General features: G+C 52.2%; 1 protein-coding gene across 8 annotated transcripts in view; it reads right to left on the minus strand.

Moving 5' to 3' along the window:
• Positions 1-24,942, minus strand: part of LOC115115796 (dachshund homolog 2-like) — a 324,950-nt gene that overhangs the window by 25,163 nt on the left and 274,845 nt on the right. For all 8 annotated transcript variants that reach the window (XM_065004911.1, XM_065004909.1, XM_065004908.1 and 5 more), the window contains one exon: positions 8,665-8,730. In XM_065004911.1, the coding sequence (XP_064860983.1) occupies positions 8,665-8,730 (66 nt within the window). The remainder of the gene's footprint in view (positions 1-8,664; positions 8,731-24,942) is intronic.

Below are 24,942 nucleotides of genomic sequence, written 5' to 3' on the forward strand. Positions count from 1 at the left end.
GGAGGTTAGACAGGTTGTATGTATCTGATCACTACTGTAGTAGGGTTGGAAGGTTAGACAGGTTGTATGTATCTGATCACTACTGTAGTAGGGTTGGAAGGTTAGACAGGTTGTATGTATCTGATCACTACTGTAGTAGGGTTGGAAGGTTAGACAGGTTGTATGTATCTGATCACTACTGTAGTAGGGTTTGAAGGTTAGACAGGTTGTATGTATCTGATCACTACTGTAGTAGGGTTGGAAGGTTAGACAGGTTGTATGTATCTGATCACTACTGTAGTAGGGTTGGAAGGTTAGACAGGTTGTATGTATCTGATCACTACTGTAGTAGAGTTGGAAGGTTAGACAGGTTGTATGTATCTGATCACTACTGTAGTAGGGTTGGAAGGTTAGACAGGTTGTATGTATCTGATCACTACTGTAGTAGGGTTGGAAGGTTAGACAGGTTGTATGTATCTGATCACTACTGTAGTAGGGTTGGAAGGTTAGACAGGTTGTATGTATCTGATCACTACTGTAGTAGGGTTGGAAGGTTAGACAGGTTGTATGTATCTGATCACTACTGTAGTAGGGTTGGGAGGTTAGACAGGTTGTATGTATTTGATCACTACTGTAGTTAATGAAGGTGGTGTCAATGCAGCAAGGTTAGACAGGTTGTATGTATCTGATCACTACTGTAGTAGGGTTGGAAGGTTAGACAGGTTGTATGTATCTGATCACTACTGTAGTAGGGTTGGAAGGTTAGACAGGTTGTATGTATCTGATCACTACTGTAGTAGGGTTGGAAGGTTAGACAGGTTGTATGTATCTGATCACTACTGTAGTAGGGTTGGCAGGTTAGACAGGTTGTATGTATCTGATCACTACTGTAGTAGGGTTGGAAGGTTAGACAGGTTGTATGTATCTGATCACTACTGTAGTAGGGTTGGTAGGTTAGACAGGTTGTATGTATCTGATCACTACTGTAGTAGGGTTGGAAGGTTAGACAGGTTGTATGTATCTGATCACTACTGTAGTAGGGTTGGAAGGTTAGACAGGTTGTATGTATCTGATCACTACTGTAGTAGGGTTGGAAGGTTAGACAGGTTGTATGTATCTGATCACTACTGTAGTAGGGTTGGCAGGTTAGACAGGTTGTATGTATCTGATCACTACTGTAGTAGGGTTGGAAGGTTAGACAGGTTGTATGTATCTGATCACTACTGTAGTAGGGTTGGGAGGTTAGACAGGTTGTATGTATCTGATCACTACTGTAGTAGGGTTTGAAGGTTAGACAGGTTGTATGTATCTGATCACTACTGTAGTAGGGTTTGAAGGTTAGACAGGTTGTATGTATCTGATCACTACTGTAGTAGGGTTGGAAGGTTAGAGGAGGACGGAGGGTCTGGATCATGTGTTCCCAGTGCTGAATGTTAGTGCTGCGATGGGGGCATTAGAGGAGGGCGGAGGGTCTGGATCATGTGTTTCCTGTGCTGAATGTTAGTGCTGCGATGGGGGCATTAGAGGAGGACGGAGGGTCTGGATCATGTGTTCCCTGCTCTGAATGTTAGTGCTGCGATGGGGGCATTAGAGGAGGACGGAGGGTCTGGATCATGTGTTCCCTGTGCTGAATGTTAGTGCTGCGATGGGGGCATTAGAGGAGGACGGAGGGTCTGGATCATGTGTTCCCTGCTCTGAATGTTAGTGCTGCGATGGGGGCATTAGAGGAGGACGGAGGGTCTGGATCATGTGTTCCCTGCTCTGAATGTTAGTGCTGCGATGGGGGCATTAGAGGAGGACGGAGGGTCTGGATCATGTGTTCCCTGTGCTGAATGTTAGTGCTGAGGTGGGGGCATTAGAGGAGGACGGAGGGTCTGGATCATGTGTTCCCTGTGCTGAATGTTAGTGCTGCGGTGGGGGCATTAGAGGAGGACGGAGGGTCTGGATCATGTGTTCCCTGTGCTGAATGTTAGTGCTGAGGTGGGGGCATTAGAGGAGGACGGAGGGTCTGGATCATGTGTTTCCTGTGCTGAATGTTAGTGCTGCGGTGGGGGCATTAGAGGAGGACGGAGGGTCTGGATCATGTGTTTCCTGTGCTGAATGTTAGTGCTGCGATGGGGGCATTAGAGGAGGACGGAGGGTCTGGATCATGTGTTTCCTGTGCTGAATGTTAGTGCTGCGATGGGGGCATTAGAGGAGGACGGAGGGTCTGGATCATGTGTTCCCTGTGCTGAATGTTAGTGCTGCGATGGGGGCATTAGAGGAGGACGGAGGGTCTGGATCATGTGTTCCCTGTGCTGAATGTTAGTGCTGCGATGGGGGCATTAGAGGAGGACGGAGGGTCTGGATCATGTGTTCCCTGTGCTGAATGTTAGTGCTGCGGTGGGGGCATTAGAGGAGGACGGAGGGTCTGGATCATGTGTTCCCTGTGCTGAATGTTAGTGCTGAGGTGGGGGCATTAGAGGAGGACGGAGGGTCTGGATCATGTGTTCCCTGTGCTGAATGTTAGTGCTGCGGTGGGGGCATTAGAGGAGGACGGAGGGTCTGGATCATGTGTTCCCTGCGCTGAATGTTAGTGCTGCGATGGGGGCATTAGAGGAGGACGGAGGGTCTGGATCATGTGTTTCCTGTGCTGAATGTTAGTGCTGCGGCGGGGCATTAGAGGAGGACGTGTGGATCCTGTTTTCCTTCAATACCCCGGAGCTGGAGGAGTTCAGGGCAGTGGGAAAGAAGGCCATGTGCAAAATCTGTCTAAAAGTGTCCCGTGCTTCTTCCCTGGAAGGGGTCAAATCTACAAGGTGGGCGGGTGTGTTGGGTCCAGGTGCCTCCCCAAAAGGCTGTTGGCAGTCTTTATACAAACTGCCTATTGAAATGACAACAGCTGACCTACAATGGATGGAGCCATAGTCACCAATATGCATCTGGTACACCTGGAACCTACTGTTGGGAAGGGTGTCCAATATGCATCTGGTACACCTGGATCCTACTGTTGGGGAGGGATGTCCAACATACATCTGGTACACCTGGATCCTACTGTTGGGGAGGGGTGTCCAACATGCATCTGGTACACCTGGATCCTACTGTTGGGGAGGGGTGTCCAACATGCATCTGGTACACCTGGATCCTACTGTTGGGGAGGGGTGTCCAATATGCATCTGGTACACCTAGATCCTACTGTTGGGGAGGGATGTCCAATATGCATCTGGTACACCTGGATCCTACTGTTGGGGAGGGATGTCCAATATGCATCTGGTACACCTGGATCCTACTGTTGGGGAGGGATGTCCAATATGCATCTGGTACACCTGGATCCTACTGTTGGGGAGGGATGTCCAATATGCATATGGTACACCTGGATCCTACTGTTGGGGAGGGGTGTCCAATATGCATCTGGTACACCTGGATCCTACTGTTGGGGAGGGGTGTCCAATATGCATCTGGTACACCTGGATCCTACTGTTGGGGAGGGGTGTCCAATATGCATCTGGTACACCTATTTGGGGAGTAGGGGTCTGTGAACGTGGTGGGAATGCTGGAGGGAATGTTGGCAGCGAGACTGAGGGTTGAGTTTGCCTACAACAAATGGTTAACAATATTGATCTGTTTATGAGTATATGTGGTATTCAGAGGCTGTTGTGTTTAGTTACTGTGGAGGAAGATTTGGTGTTGTGTTTTTAATTGATGTGTAACCATGGTTTTGTTTGAGTGTTTATCGTGTTCTGAGTTCCCAGACCCAATAAAGGTTATTCAAACTCTCTCTCTCCCTGTATCGTATCTCTCTCTCTCTACCGCCCCTCTCTCTCTCTATCGTCTCTCGCTCTCTATTGTCTCTCTCTCTCCCTGTATCGTATCTCTCTCTCTCTACCGCCCCTCTCTCTCTCTATCGTATCTCTCTCTCTCTATTGTCTCTCTCTCTCCCTGTATCGTATCTCTCTCTCTCTACCGCCCCTCTCTCTCTCTATCGTCTCTCTCTCTCTATTGTCTCTCTCTCTCCCTGTATCGTATCTCTCTCTCTCTACCGCCCCTCTCTCTCTCTATCGTCTCTCTCTCTCTCCCTGTATCGTATCTCTCTCTCTCTACCGCCCCTCTCTCTCTCTATCGTCTCTCTCTCTCTATTGTCTCTCTCTCTCTATCGTCTCTCGCTCTCTCTATCGTCTCTCTCTCTCTCCCTGTATCGTATCTCTCTCTCTCTCTACCGCCCCTCTCTCTCTCTATCGTCTCTCTCTCTCTCCCTGTATCGTATCTCTCTCTCTCTCTACCGCCCCTCTCTCTCTCTATCGTCTCTCTCTCTCTATTGTCTCTCTCTCTCCCTGTATCGTATCTCTCTCTCTATCGTCTCTCTCTCTCTCTCTATCATCTCTCTCTCTATTGTCTCTCTCTCTCCCTGTATCGTATCTCTCTCTCTATTGTCTCGCTCTCTCCCTGTATCGTATCTCTCTCTCTATTGTCTCTCTCTCTCCCTGTATCGTATCTCTCTCTCTCTATCGTCTCTCTCTCTCTCTCTCTCTCTATCGTCTCTCTCTCTATTGTCTCTCTCTCTCCCTCGTATCTCTCTCTCTCTCTATCGTCTCTCTCTCTCTCTATCGTCTCTCTCTCTCTATTGTCTCTCTCTCTCCCTGTATCGTATCTCTCTCTCTCTACCGCCCCTCTCTCTCTCTATCGTCTCTCTCTCTCTCTATCGTCTCTCTCTCTCTATTGTCTCTCTCTCTCCCTGTATCGTATCTCCCTCTCTATTGTCTCTCTCTCTCCCTGTATCGTATCTCTCTCTCTCTATTGTCTCTCTCTGTCCCTGTATCGTATCTCTCTCTCTCTCTACCGCCCCTCTCTCTCTCTATCGTCTCTCTCTCTCTATCGTCTCTCTCTCTCCCTGTATCGTATCTCTCTCTCTATTGTCTCTCTCTCTCCCTGTATCGTATCTCTCTCTCTATTGTCTCTCTCTCTCCCTGTATCGTATCTCTCTCTCTATTGTCTCTCTCTCTCCCTGTATCGTATCTCTCTCTCTATTGTCTCGCTCTCTCCCTGTATCGTATCTCTCTCTCTCTCTACCGCCCCTCTCTCTCTCTATCGTCTCTCTCTCTCTATTGTCTCTCTCTCTCCCTCTATCGTCTCTCTCTCTATCATCTCTCTCTCTATTGTATCTCTCTCTCTATTGTCTCGCTCTCTCCCTGTATCGTATCTCTCTCTCTATTGTCTCGCTCTCTCCCTGTATCGTATCTCTCTCTCTATTGTCTCTCTCTCTCCCTGTATCGTATCTCTCTCTCTATTGTCTCGCTCTCTCCCTGTATCGTATCTCTCTCTCTCTCTACCGCCCCTCTCTCTCTCTATCGTCTCTCTCTCTCTATTGTCTCTCTCTCTCCCTGTATCGTCTCTCTCTCTCTATTGTCTCTCTCTCTCCCTGTATCGTATCTCTCTCTCTATTGTCTCGCTCTCTCCTGTATCGTATCTCTCTCTCTATTGTCTCGCTCTCTCCCTGTATCGTATCTCTCTCTCTATTGTCTCTCTCTCTCCCTGTATCGTATCTCTCTCTCTATTGTCTCTCTCTCTCCCTGTATCGTATCTCTCTCTCTATTGTCTCTCTCTCTCCCTGTATCGTATCTCTCTCTCTATTGTCTCTCTCTCTCCCTGTATCGTATCTCTCTCTCTCTATTGTCTCGCTCTCTCCCTGTATCGTATCTCTCTCTCTCTCTCTACCGCCTCTCTCTCTCTATCGTCTCTCTCTCTCTATTGTCTCTCTCTCTCCCTGTATCGTCTCTCTCTCTCTATTGTCTCTCTCTCTCCCTGTATCGTATCTCTCTCTCTATTGTCTCTCTCTCTCCCTGTATCGTATCTCTCTCTCTATTGTCTCTCTCTCTCCCTGTATCCTATCTCTCTCTCTATTGTCTCTCTCTCTCCCTGTATCGTATCTCTCTCTCTATCGTCTCTCTCTCTCCCTGTATCGTATCTCTCTCTCTATTGTCTCTCTCTCTCCCTGTATCGTATCTCTCTCTCTCTATCGTCTCTCTCTCTATCATCTCTCTCTCTATTGTCTCTCTCTCTCCCTGTATCGTATCTCTCTCTCTATTGTCTCGCTCTCTCCCTGTATCGTATCTCTCTCTCTATTGTCTCGCTCTCTCCCTGTATCGTATCTCTCTCTCTATTGTCTCGCTCTCTCCCTGTATCGTATCTCTCTCTCTATTGTCTCTCTCTCTCCCTGTATCGTATCTCTCTCTCTATTGTCTCGCTCTCTCCCTGTATCGTATCTCTCTCTCTCTCTACCGCCCCTCTCTCTCTCTATCGTCTCTCTCTCTCTCTATTGTCTCTCTCTCTCCCTGTATCGTATCTCTCTCTCTATTGTCTCTCTCTCTCCCTGTATCGTATCTCTCTCTCTATTGTCTCTCTCTCTCCCTGTATCGTATCTCTCTCTCTATCGTCTCTCTCTCTCCCTGTATCGTATCTCTCTCTCTATTGTCTCTCTCTCTCCCTGTATTGTATCTCTCTCTCTCTATCGTCTCTCTCTCTATCATCTCTCTCTCTATTGTCTCTCTCTCTCCCTGTATCGTATCTCTCTCTCTATTGTCTCGCTCTCTCCCTGTATCGTATCTCTCTCTCTATTGTCTCTCTCTCTCCCTGTATCGTATCTCTCTCTCTCTATTGTTTCTCTCTCTCCCTGTATCGTATCTCTCTCTCTCTATCGTCTCTCTCTCTCTATTGTCTCTCTCTCTCCCTGTATCGTATCTCTCTCTCTCTACCGCCCCTCTCTCTCTCTCTATCGTCTTTCTCTCTCGCTGTTTCTCTCTCTGTCTATCTTTCTCTCTCTCGCTGTCTCTCTCTCTGTCTATCTTTCTCTCTCTCGCTGTCTCTCTCTCGCTGTCTCTCTCGCTGTCTCTCGCTCCACACATGGTTCTTAGTACCTCTTGCGTGTCAGGGGAGGAGTGCTGTCTGTCTGTCCCTCACATGGCCATCAGCAGTTCTCCTTGATGCCCTAAAGGTCAGAAATGCTATGGCCCCATAATCCCAGTCTCCACGCTGTCATTAGTAACAACTGGCTCACACAGGAAAGCGGAACACTCAGGGTCACGACAAATACATGGATTTACAAGGCCAGCACAGGAGAATGTCAGAGCATTATGTCTTACTATAAGGAACACAGTAGTAACTGGGATTAACAATGAAATGACAAGGGGGTTGTGTTTGTGTTTTTTTTGTGCTCGCTGCAACACTGTCAATATAACCAGCCATGAAACATGTCTGTGGACCTCTGTCTACATCTCCGATGTTATGGTTTAGATTCATAGTGTTAGCTCTGAGTTGTTTTAGGACTGAAGTCTCATAGGGATATAAGAGAGGTAACATGTTTAAGTAATTCTGGGTGGAGGAGGAGGGGAGAGTGGAGGAGGAGGGTGGAGGAGGAGGGGAGAGTGGAGGAGGAGGGGGAGAGTGGAAGAGGAGGGTGCAGGAGGAGTGGAGGGTGGAGGAGGAGGGGAGAGTGGAGGAGGAGGGTGCAGGAGGAGGGGAGGGTGGAGGAGGAGGAGGGGAGGGGGTGGAGGGGAGGGGAGAGTGGAGGGGGTGTGGAGGAGGAGGAGGGGAGAGTGGAGGAGGAGGGTGGAGGGGAGTGGAGGGTGGAGGGTGGAGGAGGAGGGGAGAGGAGGAGGTGCAGGAGGAGGAGGAGGAGGGAGGGTGGAGGAGGAGGGGAGGGTGGAGGAGGAGGAGGAGGGTGCAGGAGGAGTGGAGGTGGAGGAGGAGGGGAGGGGGAGGGTGGAGGAGGAGGGAGAGAGGAGGAGGGGTGCAGGAGGAGGAGGAGGAGGGAGGGTGGAGGAGGAGGAGGGTGGAGGGGAGGGGGGTGGAGGGGGAGGGTGGAGGAGGAGGGGGGAGAGTGGAGGAGGAGGGTGCAGGAGGATGAGGAGGAGGGAGAGGGTGGAGGAGAGATGGTGGAGGGGAGGGTGGAGGAGGAGGAGGGTGCAGGAGGGTGGAGGGTGGAGGAGGAGGGAGGGTGGAGGAGGAGGGGAGAGAGGAGGAAGCGGGTGCAGGAGGAGGAGGAGGGAGGGTGGAGGAGGAGGGGAGGGTGGAGGGGGAGGGGAGAGTGGAGGGGAGGGTGGAGGAGGAGGGGAGAGTGGAGGAGGAGGGTGCAGGAGGATGAGGAGGAGGGAGGGTGGAGGAGGAGATGGTGGAGGGGGAGGGAGGGGAGGTGGAGGAGGATGGGAGAGAGGAGGAGGGGAGAGTGGAGGGGGAGGGTGGAGGAGGAGGACGAGGGGAGGTTAGAGGAGGAGGGTGCAGGAGGGGAGGGTGAAGGAGGAGGAGGGGAGGGTGGAGGTGGGAAGGGTGGAGGAGGGGAGGGTGGAGGAGGATGGGAGAGAGGAGGAGGGGAGAGTGGAGGGGGAGGGTGGAGGAGGAAAAGAGAGAGTATACTGAGAGGGACTGAGGAGAGGTACTAAGAACCATGTGTGGAGCATGTGCAGGCCACATCACCCCCAGCCCCCACTTCACTCCCTTCCCGTGACTCTGACCCCCTCATGTGAGGGTACTTTCCAACATTCACAAGTTCATCCAAATAATGTCACTTTGTGGTGGCGTATTGTTCTTTTCAGACTTTATTTGGGAATAGAGAGTCAAGGGTCAACCCAAAGCCCTGTTCCTTCTCCTTGCGTGCTGACCCCCCAGATCTCAGAGACAGAGACAGAGACGGAGAGGGAGAGTAGAGCTGCTTACCCTGTACAGCTGAGTTCTCCTGCTGGCTGCCGTTATGCTCTGGCTCAACCTCCGGTATCACTGCCTCTGAAATGGAACACAGCCATTAGGTCAAGACTACTACGTCTTCCCTCTCTATCCAGATCATCTCTGCAGGACCCACATATATCAGGTGGAAAAGAAATTCTGTCCAAGAGACAAATTATGTTTCAAGTAGGGGGTTGCTATCTGTGATCGTACAGAAATAGGGGTTGGATTTAGCTAGATTTAGACTTCAAATATTAAGAGAAGTGGCCAGATAGCTCACACAATAATGTATTAGTCTCTACAACGTCAGATAAAAGGAAACCCAATGCATTTCTTTGAATAAATTGATGTTTAATCAGCCTTGGAAATAATTACTCTGCCCACTGAAATGTTTACATTATATATATCGCTCTTTTTTCCCTTCTGTACTCCTGGTAAGATATTCAGAAATAAACAACTGAAAATGAGGAAGCTATCGAAACAATTGACCGTTTTAAGTGTTTGAATTGACAGTGTTTACGATAAGTATCTGTATCCATTTCCTCTCAAGGTAACAATGCTAATGCACTGGAAGTAATGACGGCTAGGACCGCTGCACTGATGACATGAAACTAAATATCTGTGATGCTTTCACAGAGAAGAATGAGGAAGACAAATATAAAAAGAGGTGGGGCAATGAGAGAGAGAGAGAGAGAGAGAGAGAGGGAGAGAGAGAGATGGAAAGATCAGTCAAAGATAATAGGAACAGGATGAGAAAGAAAGGAAAATTATAATGAAATAAATATGGAGGAGTGGAGGGGAGGAGGAGAGTTGAAGATGAGGAGGAGAGGAGAGGAGGAGAGTTGAAGATGAGGAGGAGATGAGAGGAGGAGAGTTGAAGATGAGGAGGAGAGGAGAGGAGGAGAGGGGAAAGGTAAAGAAGGAGGAGGAGGAGCGGGGAAGGGTAAAGAGGAGGAGGAGGAGAGGGGGAAGGTAAAGAGGAGGAAGAGGAGAGGGGGAAGGTAAAGAGGAGGAAGAGGAGAGGGGGAAGGTAAAGAGGAGGAGGAGAGGGGAAAGGTAAAGAGGAGGAGGAGAGGGGAAAGGTAAAGAGGAGGAAGAGGAGAGGGGGAAGGTAAAGAGGAGGAAGAGGAGAGGGGAAGGTAAAGAGGAGGAAGAGGAGAGGGGAAGGGTAAAGAGGAGGAGGAGGAGAGGGGAAAGGTAAAGAGGAGGAAGAGGAGAGGGGGAAGGTAAAGAGGAGGAGGAGAGGGGAAAGGTAAAGAAGGAGGAGGAGGAGAGGGGAAGGGTAAAGAGGAGGAAGAGGAGAGGGGGAAGGTAAAGAGGAGGAGGAGGAGAGGGGAAAGGGAAGAGGAGGAGGAGAGGGAAAGGTAAAGAGGAGGAGGAGGAGGAGGAGGAGAGGGGAAAGGTAAAGAGGAGAAGGAGGAGGAGAGGGGGAAAGGTAAAGAGGAGGAGGAGAGGGAAAGGTAAAGAGGAGGATGAGAGGGAAAGGTAAAGAGGAGGAGGAGGAGGAGAGGCGAAAGGTAAAGAGGAGGAGGAGAGGGAAAGGTAAAGAGGAGGAGGAGAGGGAAAGGTAAAGAGGAGGAGGAGGAGAGGGGGAAGGTAAAGAGGAGGAGGAGAGGGAAAGGTAAAGAGGAGGAGGAGAGGGAAAGGTAAAGAGGAGGAGGAGAGGGAAAGGTAAAGAGGAGGAGGAGAGGGAAAGGTAAAGAGGAGGAAGAGGAGAGGGGGAAGGTAAAGAGGAGGAGGAGAGGGGAAGGGTAAAGAGGAGGAAGAGGAGAGGGGGAAGGTAAAGAGGAGGAGGAGGAGAGGGGAAAGGGAAGAGGAGGAGGAGAGGGAAAGGTAAAGAGGAGGAGGAGGAGGAGGAGGAGAGGGGAAAGGTAAAGAGGAGGAGGAGGAGGAGAGGGGAAAGGTAAAGAGGAGGAGGAGAGGGAAAGGTAAAGAGGAGGAGGAGAGGGAAAGGTAAAGAGGAGGAGGAGGAGGAGAGGCGAAAGGTAAAGAGGAGGATGAGAGGGAAAGGTAAAGAGGAGGAGGAGAGGGAAAGGTAAAGAGGAGGAGGAGGAGAGGGGGAAGGTAAAGAGGAGGAGGAGAGGGAAAGGTAAAGAGGAGGAGGAGAGGGAAAGGTAAAGAGGAGGAGGAGAGGGAAAGGTAAAGAGGAGGAGGAGAGGGAAAGGTAAAGAGGAGGAGGAGAGGGAAAGGTAAAGAGGAGGAGGAGAGGGAAAGGTAAAGAGGAGGAGGAGAGGGAAAGGTAAAGAGGAGGAGGAGGAGAGGGGGAAGGTAAAGAGGAGGAGGAGAGGGAAAGGTAAAGAGGAGGAGGAGAGGGAAAGGTAAAGAGGAGGAGGAGGAGGAGGAGGAGGGAAAGGTAAAGAGGAGGAGGAGGAGAGGGGGAAAGGTAAAGAGGAGGAGGAGGAGGAGGGAAAGGTAAAGAGGAGGAGGAGAGGGAAAGGTAAAGAGGAGGAGGAGGAGGAGAGGGAAAGGTAAAGAGGAGGAGGAGAGGGAAAGGTAAAGAGGAGGAGGAGGAGGAGAGCGGGTAAAGGAGGAGGAGAGAGGAAAGGTAAAGAGAGGAGGAGGAGGGAAAGGTAAAGAGGAGGAGGAGAGGGGAAGGTAAAGAGGAGGAGGGAGGGAAAGGTAAAGAGGAGGAGGAGAGGGAAAGGTAAAGAGGAGGAGGAGAGAGGGAAAGGTAAAGAGGAGGAGGAGAGGGAAAGGTAAAGAGGAGGAGGAGAGGGAAAGGTAAAGAGGAGGGGAGAGGAAAGGTAAAGAGGAGGAGGAGAGGGAAAGGTAAAGAGGAGGAGGAGGAGAGGGGAAGGTAAAGAGGAGGAGGAGAGGGAAAGGTAAAGAGGAGGAGGAGAGGGAAAGGTAAAGAGGAGGAGGAGAGGGAAAGGTAAAGAGGAGGAGGAGGAGAGGGGAAGGTAAAAAGAGGAGGAGGAGAGGGAAAGGTAAAGAGGAGGAGGAGAGGGAAAGGTAAAGAGGAGGAGGAGGAGAGGGAAAGGTAAAGAGGAGGAGGAGAGGGAAAGGTAATGAGGAGGAGGAGGAGGAGAGGGAAAGGTAAAGAGGAGGAGAGGGGAAGGTAAAGAGGAGGAGGAGGAGAGGGGAAAGGTAAAGAGGAGGAGGAGAGGGAAAGGTAAAGAGGAGGAGGAGAGGGAAAGGTAAAGAGGAGGAGGAGAGGGAAAGGTAAAAGGAGGAGGAGGAGAGGGAAAGGTAAAGAGGAGGAGGGAGAGGGAAAGAGGAGGAGGAGGAGGAGAGGGAAAGGTAAAGAGGAGGAGGGAGGGAAAGGTAAAGAGGAGGAGGAGGGGGAGAGGCGAAAGGTAAAGAGGAGGAGGAGAGGGAAAGGTAAAGAGGAGGAGGAGAGGGAAAGGTAAAGAGGAGGAGGAGGAGAGGGGGAAGGTAAAGAGGAGGAGGAGAGGGAAAGGTAAAGAGGAGGAGGAGAGGGAAAGGTAAAGAGGAGGATGAGAGGGAAAGGTAAAGAGGAGGAGGGAGGAAAGGTAAAGAGGAGGAGGAGAGGGAAAGGTAAAGAGGAGGAGGAGAGGGAAAGGTAAAGAGGAGGAGGAGGAGAGGGGGAAGGTAAAGAGGAGGAGGAGAGGGAAAGGTAAAGAGGAGGAGGAGAGGGAAAGGTAAAGAGGAGGAGGAGGAGGAGGAGGAGAGGGAAAGGTAAAGAGGAGGAGGAGGAGGAGAGGGGGAAAGGTAAAGAGGAGGAGGAGAGGGAAAGGTAAAGAGGAGGAGGAGAGGAAAGGTAAAGAGGAGGAGGAGGAGGAGAGGGAAAGGTAAAGAGGAGGATGAGAGGGAAAGGTAAAGAGGAGGAGGAGAGGGGAAAGGTAAAGAGGAGGAGGAGAGGGAAAGGTAAAGAGGAGGAGGAGGGAAAGGTAAAGAGGAGGAGGAGGAGAGGGGAAGGTAAAGAGGAGGAGGAGAGGGAAAGGTAAAGAGGAGGAGGAGAGGGAAAGGTAAAGAGGAGGAGGAGAGGGAAAGGTAAAGAGGAGGAGGAGAGGGAAAGGTAAAGAGGAGGAGGAGAGGGAAAGGTAAAAAGAGGAGGAGGGAGGAGAGGGGAAGGTAAAGAGGAGGAGGAGAGGGAAAGGTAAAGAGGGAGGAGGAGAGGGAAAGGTAAAGAGGAGGAGGAGAGGGAAAGGTAAAGAGGAGGAGGAGGAGAGGGGGAAGGTAAAGAGGAGGAGGAGAGGGAAAGGAAAGAGGAGGAGGAGAGGGAAAGGTAAAGAGGAGGAGGAGGAGAGGGAAAGGTAAAGAGGAGGAGGAGAGGGAAAGGTAATGAGGAGGAGGAGGAGGAGAGGGAAAGGTAAAGAGGAGGAGGAGAGGGGGAAGGTAAAGAGGAGGAGGAGGAGAGGGGAAAGGTAAAGAGGAGGAGGAGAGGGAAAGGTAAAGAGGAGGAGGAGGAGAGGGGGAAGGTAAAGAGGAGGAGGAGAGGGAAAGGTAAAGAGGAGGAGGAGAGGGAAAGGTAAAGAGGAGGAGGAGAGGGAAAGGTAAAGAGGAGGAGGAGGAGAGGAAAACGAGGAGGAGGAGGAGAGGGAAAGGTAAAGAGGAGGAAGAGGAGAGGGGGAAGGTAAAGAGGAGGAGGAGAGGGGAAAGGTAAAGAAAGGAGGAGGAGGAGAGGGGAAGGGTAAAGAGGAGGAAGAGGAGAGGGGAAGGTAAAGAGGAGGAGGAGGAGAGGGAAAGGGAAAGAGGAGGAGGAGAGGGAAAGGTAAAGAGGAGGAGGAGGAGGAGGAGAGGGGAAAGGAAAAGAGGAGGAGGAGGAGGAGAGGCGAAAGGTAAAGAGGAGGTTGAGAGGGAAAGGTAAAGAGGAGGAGGAGAGGGAAAGGTAAAGAGGAGGAGGAGGAGAGGGGGAAGGTAAAGAGGAGGAGGAGAGGGAAAGGTAAAGAGGAGGAGGAAGGGGAAGGTAAAGAGGAGAAGGAGGAGAGGGAAAGGTAAGAGGAGGATGAGAGGGAAAGGTAAAGAGGAGGATGAGAGGGAAAGGTAAAGAGGAGGAGGAGGAGGAGAGGCGAAAGGTAAAGAGGAGGAGGAGGAGAGGGGGAAAGGTAAAGAGGAGGAGGAGAGGGAAAGGTAAAGAGGAGGAGGAGGAGGAGAGGGAAAGGTAAAGAGGAGGAGGAGAGGGGGAAGGTAAAGAGGAGAAGGAGGAGAGGGAAAGGTAAAGAGGAGGATGAGAGGGAAAGGTAAAGAGGAGGAGGGAGAGGGAAAGGTAGAGAGGAGGAGGAGGAGGAGGGGGAAAGGTAAAGAGGAGGAGGAGAGGGAAAGGTAAAGAGGAGGAGGAGGAGGAGAGGGGAAGGTAAAGAGGAGGAGGAGGAGAGGGGGAAGGTAAAGAGGAGGAGGAGAGGGAAAGGTAAAGAGGAGGAGGAGAGGGAAAGGTAAAGAGGAGGAGGAGGAGAGGGAAAGGTAAAGAGGAGGAGGAGGGAGAGGGGAAAGGAAAAGGAGGAGGAGAGGAAAGGTAAAGAGGAGGAGGAGGAGGAGAGGGAAAGGTAAAGAGGAGGAGGGAGGGAAAGGTAAAGAGGAGGAGGAGAGGGAAAGGTAAAGAGGAGGAGGAGAGAGGGGGAAGGTAAAGAGGAGGAGGAGAGGGAAAGGTAAAGAGGAGGAGGAGAGGGAAAGGTAAAGAGGAGGATGAGAGGGAAAGGTAAAGAGGAGGAGGGAGAGGGAAAGGTAAAGAGAGGAGGGAGGGAAAGGTAAAGAGGAGGAGAGGAGGGGAAAGGAAAGAGGAGGAGGAGGAGGAGAAGGTAAAGAGGAGGAGGAGAGAGGAAAGGTAAAGAGAGGAGGAGGAGGGAAAGGTAAAGAGGAGGAGGAGGAGGGAGGAGGAGAGGGGAAAGGTAAAGAGGAGGAGGAGGAGGAGAGGGGGAAAGGTAAAGAGGAGGAGGAGAGGGAAAGGTAAAGAGGAGGAGGAGAGGGAAAGGTAAAGAGGAGGAGGAGGAGGAGAGGTAAAGAGGAGGATGAGAGGGAAAGGTAAAGAGGAGGAGGAGGAGAGGGAAAGGTAAAAGAGGAGGAGAGAGGGAAAGGTAAAGAGGAGGAGGAGAGGGAAAGGTAAAGAGGAGGAGGAGGAGAGGGGGAAGGTAAAGAGGAGGAGGAGAGGGAAAGGTAAAGAGGAGGAGGAGAGGGAAAGGTAAAGAGGAGGAGGAGAGGGAAAGGTAAAGAGGAGGAGGAGAGGGAAAGGTAAAAGGAGGAGGAGAGGGAAAGGTAAAGAGGAGGAGGAGAGGGAAAGGTAAAGAGGAGGAGGAGGAGAGGGGAAGGTAAAGAGGAGGAGGAGAGGGAAAGGTAAAGAGGAGGAGGAGAGAGGGAAAGGTAAAGAGGAGGAGGAGAGGGAAAGGTAAAGAGGAGGAGGAGGAGGGGGAAGGTAAAGAGGAGGAGGAGAGGAGGGAAAGGGAAAGAGGAGGAGGAGAGGGAAAGGTAAAGAGGAGGAGGAGGAGAGGGAAGGTAAAGAGGAGGAGGAGGAGAGGGAAAGGTAAGGAGGAGGAGGGAAAGGGAAAGAGAGGAGGAGGAGAGGGGGAAGGTAAAGAGGAGGAGGAGGAGGGGGAAAGGTAAAGAGGAGGAGGAGAGGGAAAGGTAAAGAGGAGGAGGAGGAGAGGGAAAGGTAAAGAGGAGGAGGAGAGGGAAAGGTAAAGAGGAGGAGGAGAGGGAAAGGTAAAGAGGAGGAGGAGAGGGAAAGGTAAAGAGGAGGAGGAGGAGAGGGAAATTTAAGGACGAGGAGGAGGAGGAGAGGGGAAAGGTAAAGAGGAGGAAGAGGAGAGGGGGAAGGTAAAGAGGAGGAGGAGAGGGGAAAGGTAAAGAAGGAGGAGGAGGAGAGGGGAAGGGTAAAGAGGAGGAAGAGGAGAGGGGAAGGTAAAGAGGAGGAGGAGGAGAGGGGAAAGGGAAAAAGGAGGAGGAGGAGAGGGAAAGGTAAAGAGGAGGAGGAGGAGGAGAGGGGAAAGGAAAAGAGGAGGGAGGAGGAGAGAGGGAAAGGTAAAGAGGAGGTTGAGAGGGAAAGGTAAAGAGGAGGAGGAGAGGGAAAGGTAAAGAGGAGGAGGAGGAGAGGGGGAAGGTAAAGAGGAGGAGGAGAGGGAAAGGTAAAGAGGAGGAGGAGAGAGGGAAGGTAAAAGAGGAGAAGGAGGAGAGGGAAAGGTAAAGAGGAGGATGAGAGGGAAAGGTAAAGAGGAGGATGAGAGGGAAAGGTAAAGAGGAGGAGGAGGAGGAGAGGGAAAGGTAAAGAGGAGGAGGAGGAGAGGGGAAAGGTAAAGAGGAGGAGGAGAGGGAAAGGTAAAGAGGAGGAGGAGGAGGAGAGGGAAAGGTAAAGAGGAGGAGGAGAGGGGGAAGGTAAAGAGGAGAAGGAGGAGAGGGAAAGGTAAAGAGGAGGATGAGAGGAAAGGTAAAGAGGAGGTTGAGAGGGAAAGGTAAAGAGGAGGAGGAGGAGAGGGGAAAGGTAAAGAGGAGGAGGAGGAGAGGGAAAGGTAAAGAGAGGAGGAGGAGAGGGAAAGGTAAAGAGGAGGAGGAGGAGGGGAAAGGTAAAGAGGAGGAGGAGAGGGAAAGGTAAAGAGGAGGAGGAGAGGGAAAGGTAAAGAGGAGGAGGAGGAGGAGGAGAGGCGAAAGGTAAAGAGGAGGAGGAGGAGAGGGAAAGGTAAAGAGGAGGAGGAGAGGGAAAGGTAAAGAGGAGGAGGAGGAGAGGGAAAGGTAAAAGGAGGAGGAGAGGGGAAAGGTAAAGAGGAGGAGGAGAGGGAAAGGTAAAGAGGAGGAGGAGGAGAGGGAAAGGTAAAAGAGGAGAATGAGAGAGAAAGGTAAAGAGGAGGAGGAGAGGGGAAAGGTAAAGAGGAGGAGGAGAGGGAAAGGTAAAAGGAGGAGGAGGAGGAGAGGGAAAGGTAAAGAGGAGGAGGAGGAGAGGGAAAGGTAAAGAGGAGGAGGAGGAGAGGGAAGGTAAAGAGGAGGAGGAGAGGGGAAGGTAAAGAAAGAGGAGGAGGAGAGGGAAAGGTAAAGAGGAGGAGGAGAGGGAAAGGTAAAGAGGAGGAGGAGATGGAAAGGTAAAGAGGAGGAGGAGGGAGATGGAAAGGTAAAGAGGAGGGGAGGAGAGGGGAAAGGTAAAGAGGAGGAGGAGGAGAAAGGTAAAGAGGAGAAGGAGGAGAGGGAAAGGTAAAGAAGAGGAGGAGAAGGGAGGAAAGGTAAAGAGGAGGTAGAGGAGAGGGGGAGAGGGGAAAGGAAAGAGGAGTAGGAGAGGGAAAGGTAAAGAGGAGGAGGAGGGGAAAGGAGAGGGGGAAAGGTAAAGAGGAGGAGGAGAGGGAAAGGTAAAGAGGAGGAGGAGGAGGAGAGGGAAAGGTAAAGAGGAGGAGGAGAGGGGGAAGGTAAAGAGGAGGAGGAGGAGGAGAGGGGAAAGGTAAAGAGGAGGAGGAGAGGGAAAGGTAAAGAGGAGGAGGAGGAGGGAGAGGGGAATGTAAAGAGGAGGAGAGAGGGAAAGGTAAAGAGAGGAGGAGGAGAGGGAAAGGTAAAGAGGAGGAGGAGAGGGAAAGGTAAAGAGGAGGAGGAGGAGAGGGAAAGGTAAAGAGGGAGGAGGAGGAGGAGAGGGGAAAGGTAAAGAGGAGGAAGAGGAGAGGGAAGGTAAAGAGGAGGAGGGAGGGAAAGGTAAAGAGGAGGAGGAGGAGAGGGGAAGGGTAAAGAGGAGGAAGAGGAGAGGGGGAAGGTAAAGAGGAGGAGGAGGAGAGGGGAAAGGGAAAGAGGAGGAGGAGAGGGAAAGGTAAAGAGGAGGAGGAGGAGGAGAGGGGGAAAGGTAAAGAGGAGGAGGAGGAGAGGGGGAAAGGTAAAGAGGAGGAGGAGAGGGAAAGGTAAAGAGGAGGAGGAGGAGAGGGAAAGGTAAAGAGGAGGAGAGGGGGAAGGTAAAGAGGAGGAGGAGGAGAGGGGAAAGGTAAAGAGGAGGAGGAGAGGGAAAGGTAAAGAGGAGGAGGAGGAGAGGGGGAAGGTAAAGAGGAGGAGGAGGAGGAGAGGGGAAAGGTAAAGAGGAGGAAGAGGAGAGGGGGAAGGTAAAGAGGAGGAGGAGAGGGGAAAGGTAAAGAAGGAGGAGGAGGAGAGGGGAAGGGTAAAGAGGAGGAAGAGGAGGGGGAAGGTAAAGAGGAGGAGGAGGAGAGGAAAGAAAGAGGAGGAGGAGAGGGAAAGGTAAAGAGGAGGAGGAGGAGGAGGAGAGGGGAAAGGTAAAGAGGAGGAGGAGGAGAGGGGGAAAGGTAAAGAGGAGGAGGAGAGGGAAAGGTAAAGAGGAGGAGGAGGAGGAGAGGCGAAAGGTAAAGAGGAGGATGAGAGGGAAAGGTAAAGAGGAGGAGGAGGAGGAGAGGGAAAGGTAAAGAGGAGGAGGAGAGGGGGAAGGTAAAGAGGAGGAGGAGGAGAGGGGAAAGGTAAAGAAGAGGAGGAGAGGGAAAGGTAAAGAGGAGGAGGAGGAGAGGGGGAAGGTAAAGAGGAGGAGGAGAGGGAAAGGTAAAGAGGAGGAGGAGGAGAGGGAAAGGTAAAGAGGAGGAGGAGAGGGAAAGGTAAAAGGAGGAGGAGGAGAGGGAAAGGTAAAGAGGAGGTGGAGGAGGAGAGGGAAAGGTAAAGAGGAGGGAGGAGAGGGGGAAGGTAAAGAGGAGGAGGAGAGGGGAAAGGTAAAGAGGAGGAGGAGGAGAGGGAAAGGTAAAGGGGAGGAGGAGAGGGGGAAGGTAAAGAGGAGGAGGAGGAGAGGGGAAAGGTAAAGAAAGAGGAGGAGGAGAGGGAAAGGTAAAGAGGAGGAGGAGGAGAGGGGGGAAGGTAAAGAGGAGGAGGAGGAGGAGAGGGGGAAAGGGGGGGAGGAAGAGGAGAGGGGGAAGGTAAAGAGGAGGAGAGAGGGGAAAGGTAAAGAGGAGGAGGAGGAGAGGGGAAGGTAAAGAGGAGGAGGAGGAAAGGGAAGAGGAGGAGGAGAGGGAAAGGTAAAGAGGGAGGATGAGAGGGAAAGGTAAAGAGGAGGAGGAGAGGGAAAGGTAAAGAGGAGGAGGAGGAGAGGGAAAGGTAAAGAGGAGGAGGAGGAGGAGAGGGGAAAGGTAAAGAGGAGGAAGAGGAGAGGGGAAGGTAAAGAGGAGGAGGGAGGGGAAAGGTAAGAGGAGGAGGAGGGGAAGGAGGAGGAAGAGGAGAGGGGGAAGGTAAAGAGAGGAGGAGGAGAGGGAAAGGTAAAAGGAGGAAGAGGAGAGGGAAAGGTAAAGAGGAGGAGGAGGGGGAAAGGTAAAAGGAGGAGGAGGAGAAAGGGAAAGAGGAGGAGGAGGAGAGGGAAAGGTAAAGAGGAGGAGGAGGAGAGAGGGAAGGGAAAGAGGAGGAGGAGAGGGAAAGGTAAAGAGGAGGAGGGAGGAGGAGAGGGAAAGGTAAAGAGGAGGAGGAGAGGGAAAGGTAAAGAGGAGGAGGAGAGGGAAAGGAAAAGGAGGAGGAGGAGGGAGGAGAGGCGAAAGAAGAGGAGGAGGAGAGGGAAAGGTAAAAAGAGGAGGAGGAGAGGGAAAGGTAAAGAAGAGGAGGAGGGAAAGGTAAAGAGGAGGAGGAGAGGGAAAGGTAAAGAGGAGGAGGAGAGGGAAAGGTAAAGAGGAGGAGGAGAGGGAAAGGTAAAGAGGAGGAGGAGAGGGAAAGGTAAAGAGGAGGAGGAGGAGAGGGAAAGGTAAGAGAGGAGGAGGAGAGAGGGAAAGGTAAAGAGGAGGAGGAGGAGAGGGAAGGTAAAGAGGAGGAGGAGGAGAGGGAAAGGTAAAGAGGAGGAGGAGGAGAGGGAAAGGTAAAGAGGAGGAGGAGGAGAGGGAAATAAAAGAGGAGGAGGAGGGAAAGGTAAAGAGGAGGAGGAGAGGGAAAGGTAAAGAGGAGGAGAGGAGAGGGAAAGGTAAAGAGGAGGAGGAGAGGGAAAGGTAAAGAGGAGGAGGAGGAGAGGGGGAAGGTAAAGAGGAGGAGGAGAGGGAAAGGTAAAGAGGAGGAGGAGGAGAGGGGAAAGGTAAAGAGGAGGAGGAGAGGGAAAGGTAAAGAGGAGGAGGAGGGAGGGAAGGTAAAGAGGAGGGAGGAAGGGAAAGGTAAAAGAGGAGGAGGAGAGGGAAAGGTAAGAGGAGGAGGAGGAGAGGGAAAGGTAAAGAAGGAGGAGGAGGGAGGGAATTTAAGGAAGAGGAGGAGGAGGAGAGGGGAAAGGTAAAGAGGAGGAGGAGAGGGGAAGGTAAAGAGGAGGAGGAGGAGAGGGGAAAGGTAAAGAAGGAGGAGGAGGAGAGGGGAAGGGTAAAGAGGAGGAAGAGGAGAGGGGGAAGGTAAAGAGGAGGAGGAGGAGAGGGGAAAGGGAAAGAGGAGGAGGAGAGGGAAAGGTAAAGAGGAGGAGGAGGAGGAGGAGAGGGGAAAGGAAAAGAGGAGGAGGAGGAGGAGAGGCGAAAGGTAAAGAGGAGGATGAGAGGGAAAGGTAAAGAGGAGGAGGAGAGGGAAAGGTAAAGAGGAGGAGGAGGAGAGAGGGGAAGGTAAAGAGGAGGAGGAGAGGGAAAGGTAAAGAGGAGGAGGAGAGGGAAAGGTAAAGAGGAGGAGGAGGAGGAGAGGCGAAGGTAAAGAGGAGGAGAGGAGGGAAAGGTAAAGAGGAGGAGGAGAGGGAAAGGTAAAGAGGAAGGAGGAGGGAGGGAAAGGTAAAGAGGAGGAGGAGAGGGGGAAGGTAAAGAGGAGAAGGAGGAGAGGGAAAGGTAAAGAGGAGGATGAGAGGGAAAGGTAAAGAGGAGGATGAGAGGGAAAGGTAAAGAGGAGGAGGAGGAGAGAGGGAAAGGTAAAGAGGAGGCGGAGGAGAGGGAAAGGTAAAGAGGAGGAGGAGGAGAGGGAAAGGTAAAGAGGAGGAGGAGGAGAGGGAAAGGTAAAGAGGAGGAGGAGAGGGGGAAAGGTAAAGAGGAGGAGGAGAGGGAAAGGTAAAGAGGAGGAGGAGGAGGAGGAGAGGCGAAAGGTAAAGAGGAGGAGGAGGAGAGGGAAAGGTAAAGAGGAGGAGGAGAGGGAAAGGTAAAGAGGAGGAGGAGGAGAGGGAAAGGTAAAAAGGAGGAGGAGAGGGGGAAAGGTAAAGAGGAGGAGGAGAGGGAAAGGTAAAGAGGAGGAGGAGGAGAGGGAAAGGTAAAGAGGAGAATGAGAGAGAAAGGTAAAGAGGAGGAGGAGAGGGAAAGGTAAAGAGGAGGAGGAGAGGGAAAGGTAAAGAGGAGGAGGAGGAGAGGGAAAGGTAAAGAGGAGGTGGAGGAGAGGGAAAGGTAAAGAGGAGGAGGAGGAGAGGGAAAGGTAAAGAGGAGGAGGAGGAGAGGGAAAGGTAAAGAGGAGGAGGAGAGGGGGAAGGTAAAGAGGAGGAGGAGAGGGAAAGGTAAAGAGGAGGAGGAGAGGGAAAGGTAAAGAGGAGGAGGAGAGGGAAAGGTAAAGAGGAGGAGGAGGAGATGAAAGGTAAAGAGGAGGGGGAGGAGAGGGGGAAGGTAAAGAGGAGGAGGAGGAGAAAGGTAAAGAGGAGAAGCCGAGGAGACGGGAAAGGTAAAGAAGAGGAGGAGAAGGAGAGGGAAAGGTAAAGAGGAGGTAGAGGAGAGGGGGGAGAGGGGAAAGGGAAAGAGGAGTAGGAGAGGGAAAGGTAAAGAGGAGGAGGAGGAGGAGGAGAGGGGAAAGGTAAAGAGGAGGAGGAGGAGAGGGGGAAAGGTAAAGAGGAGGAGGAGGAGGAGAGGGAAAGGTAAAGAGGAGGAGGAGAGGGGGAAGGTAAAGAGGAGGAGGAGGAGGAGAGGGGAAAGGTAAAGAGGAGGAGGAGAGGGAAAGGTAAAGAGGAGGAGGAGGAGAGGGGGAATGTAAAGAGGAGGAGGAGAGGGAAAGGTAAAGAGGAGGAGGAGAGGGAAAGGTAAAGAGGAGGAGGAGAGGGAAAGGTAAAGAGGAGGAGGAGGAGAGGGAAAGGTAAAGAGGAGGAGGAGGAGGAGAGGGGAAAGGTAAAGAGGAGGAAGAGGAGAGGGGGAAGGTAAAGAGGAGGAGGAGAGGGGAAAGGTAAAGAGGAGGAGGAGGAGAGGGAAAGGTAAAGAGGAGGAAGAGGAGAGGGGAAGGTAAAAAGAGGAGGAGGAGAGGGAAAGGTAAAGAGGAGGAGGAGAGGGAAAGGTAAAGAGGAGGAGGAGGAGGGGGAAGGTAAAGAGGAGGAGGAGGAGAGGAGAGGGGAAAGGTAAAGAGGAGGAAGAGGAGAGGGGGAAGGTAAAGAGGAGGAGGAGAGAGGGAAAGGTAAAGAAGGAGGAGGAGGAGAGGGGAAGGTAAAGAGGAGGAGGAGAGGGAAAGGTAAAGAGGAGGAGGAGAGGGAAAGGTAAAGAGGAGGATGAGAGGGAAAGGTAAAGAGGAGGAGGAGAGGGAAAGGTAAAGAGGAGGAGGAGGAGAGGGAAAGGTAAAGAGGAGGAGGAGGAGGAGAGGGGAAAGGTAAAGAGGAGGAAGAGGAGAGGGGGAAGGTAAAGAGGAGGAGGAGAGGGGAAAGGTAAAGAGGAGGAGGAGGAGGGGGAAGGTAAAGAGGAGGAAGAGGAGAGGGAAAGGTAAAGAGGAGGAGGAGGAGAGGGGTAAGGTAAAGAGGAGGAGGAGGAGGGGGAAGGTAAAGAGGAGGAGGAGAGGGGAAAGGTAAAGAAGGAGGAGGAGGAGAGGGAAAGGTAAAGAGGAGGAGGAGGAGAGGGGAAGGTAAAGAGGAGGAGGAGGAGGGGGAAAGGGAAAGAGGAGGAGGAGAGGGAAAGGAAGAGGAGGGGGGAGGGAGGAGAGGGGAAAGGTAAAGAGGAGGAGGAGGAGAGGAAAGGTAAAGAGGAGGAGAGGAGGAGGAGGGGGGGAGGAGTTAAAGAGGAGGATGAGAGGGAAAGGTAAAGAGGAGGAGGAGAGGGAAAGGTAAAGAAGAGGAGGAGGGAAAGGTAAAGAGGAGGAGGAGAGGGAAAGGTAAAGAGGAGGAGGAGAGGGAAAGGTAAAGAGGAGGAGGAGAGGGAAAGGTAAAGAGGAGGAGGAGAGGGAAAGGTAAAGAGGAGGAGGAGGAGAGGGAAAGGTAAAGAGGAGGAGGAGGAGAGGGAAAGGTAAAGAGGAGGAGGAGGAGAGGGAAAGGTAAAGAGGAGGAGGAGAGGGGGAAAGGTAAAGAGGAGGAGGAGAGGGAAAGGTAAAGAGGAGGAGGAGGAGAGGGGTAAAGAGGAGGAGGAGAGGGAAAGGGAAAGAGGAGGAGGAGAGGGAAAGGTAAAGAGGAGGAGGAGGAGAGAGGAAAGGTAAAGAGGGAGGAGGAGAGGGAAAGGTAGAGAGGAGGAGGAGGAGAGGGGAAAGGTAAAGAGGAGGAGGAGAGGGAAAGGTAAAGAGGAGGAGGAGAGGGAAAGGTAAAGAGGAGGAGGAGGAGAGGGAAATTTAAAGAGGAGGAGGAGGAGAGGGGAAAGGTAAAGAGGAGGAAGAGAGGAGAGGGAAAGGTAAAGAGGAGGAGGGAGAGGGGAAAGGTAAAGAAGGAGGAGGAGGAGAGGGGAAGGTAAAGAGGAGGAGGAGAGGGAAAGGTAAAGAGGAGGAGGAGGGAAAGGTAAAGAGGAGGAGGAAAGAAAGAGTAAAGGAGGAGGGAGGGAGGAGGAGGAGGAGGGGAAAGGTAAAGAGGAGGAAGAGGAGAGGGGGAAGGTAAAGAGGAGGAGGAGAGGGGAAAGGTAAAGAAGGAGGAGGAGGAGAGGGAAGGGTAAAGAGGAGGAAGAGGAGAGAGGGAAGGTAAAGAGGAGGAGGAGGAGAGGGGGAAAGGAAAGAGGAGGAGGAGAGGGAAAGGTAAAGAGGAGGAGGAGGAGGAGGAGAGGGGAAAGGAAAAGAGGAGGAGGAGGGAGGAGAGGCGAAAGGTAAAGAGGAGGAGGAGAGGGAAAGGTAAAAGAGGAGGAGGAGAGGGAAAGGTAAAGAGGAGGAGGAGGAGAGGGGGAAGGTAAAGAGGAGAGGAGGAGGGAAAGGTAAAGAGGAGGAGGAGAGGGAAAGGTAAAGAGGAGGAGGAGGAGGAGGAGGGAAAGGTAAAGAGGAGGAGGAGGGGAAAGGTAAAGAGGAGGAGGAGAGGGAAAGGTAAAGAGGAGGAGGAGGAGGAGGGAAAGGTAAAGAGGAGGAGGAGAGAGGGAAAGGTAAAGAGGAGGAGGAGGAGAGGGAAAGGTAAAGAGGAGGATGAGAGAGGGAAAAGGTAAAGAGGAGGAGGAGAGGGAAAGGTAAAGGAGGAGGAGGAGAGGGAAAGGTAAAGAGGAGGAGGAGGAGAGGGAAAGGTAAAGAGGAGGAGGAGGAGAGAGGAAAGGGAAAGAGGAGGAGGAGAGGGAAAGGTAAAGAGGAGGAGGAGAGGGGAAAGGTAAAGAGGAGGAGGAGAGGGAAAGGTAAAGAGGAGGAGGAGGAGGAGGAGGAGAGGGAGGGGGGAAGGTAAAGAGGAGGAGGAGGAGAGGGGAAAGGTAAAGAGGAGGAGGAGAGGGAAAGGTAAAGAGGAGGAGGAGGAGAGGGAAAGGTAAAGAGGAGGAAAGAGGAAAGTAAAGAGGAGGAGGAGAGGGAAAGGTAAAGAGGAGGAGGAGGAGAGGGGGGGAAGAGGAGAATGAGAGAGAGGAAGGAGGAGAGGGGAAGGTAAAGAGGAGGAGGAGAGGGAAAGGTAAAGAGGAGGAGGAGGAGAGGGAAAGGTAAAGAGGAGGAGGAGGAAAAAGGTAAAGGAGGAGGAGGAGGGGAAAGGTAAAGAGGAGGAGGAGGAGAGGGAAAGGTAAAGAGGGAGGAGGAGGAGAGGGAAAGGTAAAGAGGAGGAGGAGAGGAGAAAGGTAAAGAGGAGGAGGAGAGGGAAAGGTAAAGAGGAGGAGGAGAGGGAAAGGTAAAGAGGAGGGAGGAGAGGGAAAGGTAAAGAAGGAGGAGGAGAGGAAAGGAGAGGAGGAGAGGAGAGGGAAAGGTAAAGAAGAGGAGGAGAGGGAGGGAAAGGGGAAAGGGAAAGAGGAGGAGGAGGGAGGGGAAAGGTAAAGAGGAGGAGGAGAGGGAAAGGTAAAAGGAGGAGGAGGAGGAGGAGAGGGAAAGGTAAAGAGGAGGAGGAGGAGGGGGAAAGGTAAAGAGGAGGAGGAGGAGAGGGAAAGGTAAAGAGGAGGAGGAGAGAGGGAAAGGTAAAGAGGAGGAGGAGGAGAGGGAAAGGTAAAGAGGAGGAGGAGGAGAGGGAAAAAGAGGAGGAGGAGAGGGAAAGGTAAAGAGGAGGAGGAGAGGGAAAGGTAAAGAAGGAGGAGAGGGAAAGGTAAAGAGGAGGAGGAGAGGGAAAGGTAAAGAGGAGGAGGAGGAGAGGGAAAGGTAAAGAGGGAGGAGGAGGAGAGGGGAAAGGTAAAGAGGAGGAAGAGGAGAGGGGGAAGGTAAAGAGGAGGAGGAGAGGGGAAAGGTAAAGAGGAGGAGGAGGAG

This window comes from Oncorhynchus nerka, linkage group LG19 (genome assembly GCF_034236695.1).
Source record: "Oncorhynchus nerka isolate Pitt River linkage group LG19, Oner_Uvic_2.0, whole genome shotgun sequence".
Lineage (NCBI taxonomy): Eukaryota > Metazoa > Chordata > Actinopteri > Salmoniformes > Salmonidae > Oncorhynchus > Oncorhynchus nerka.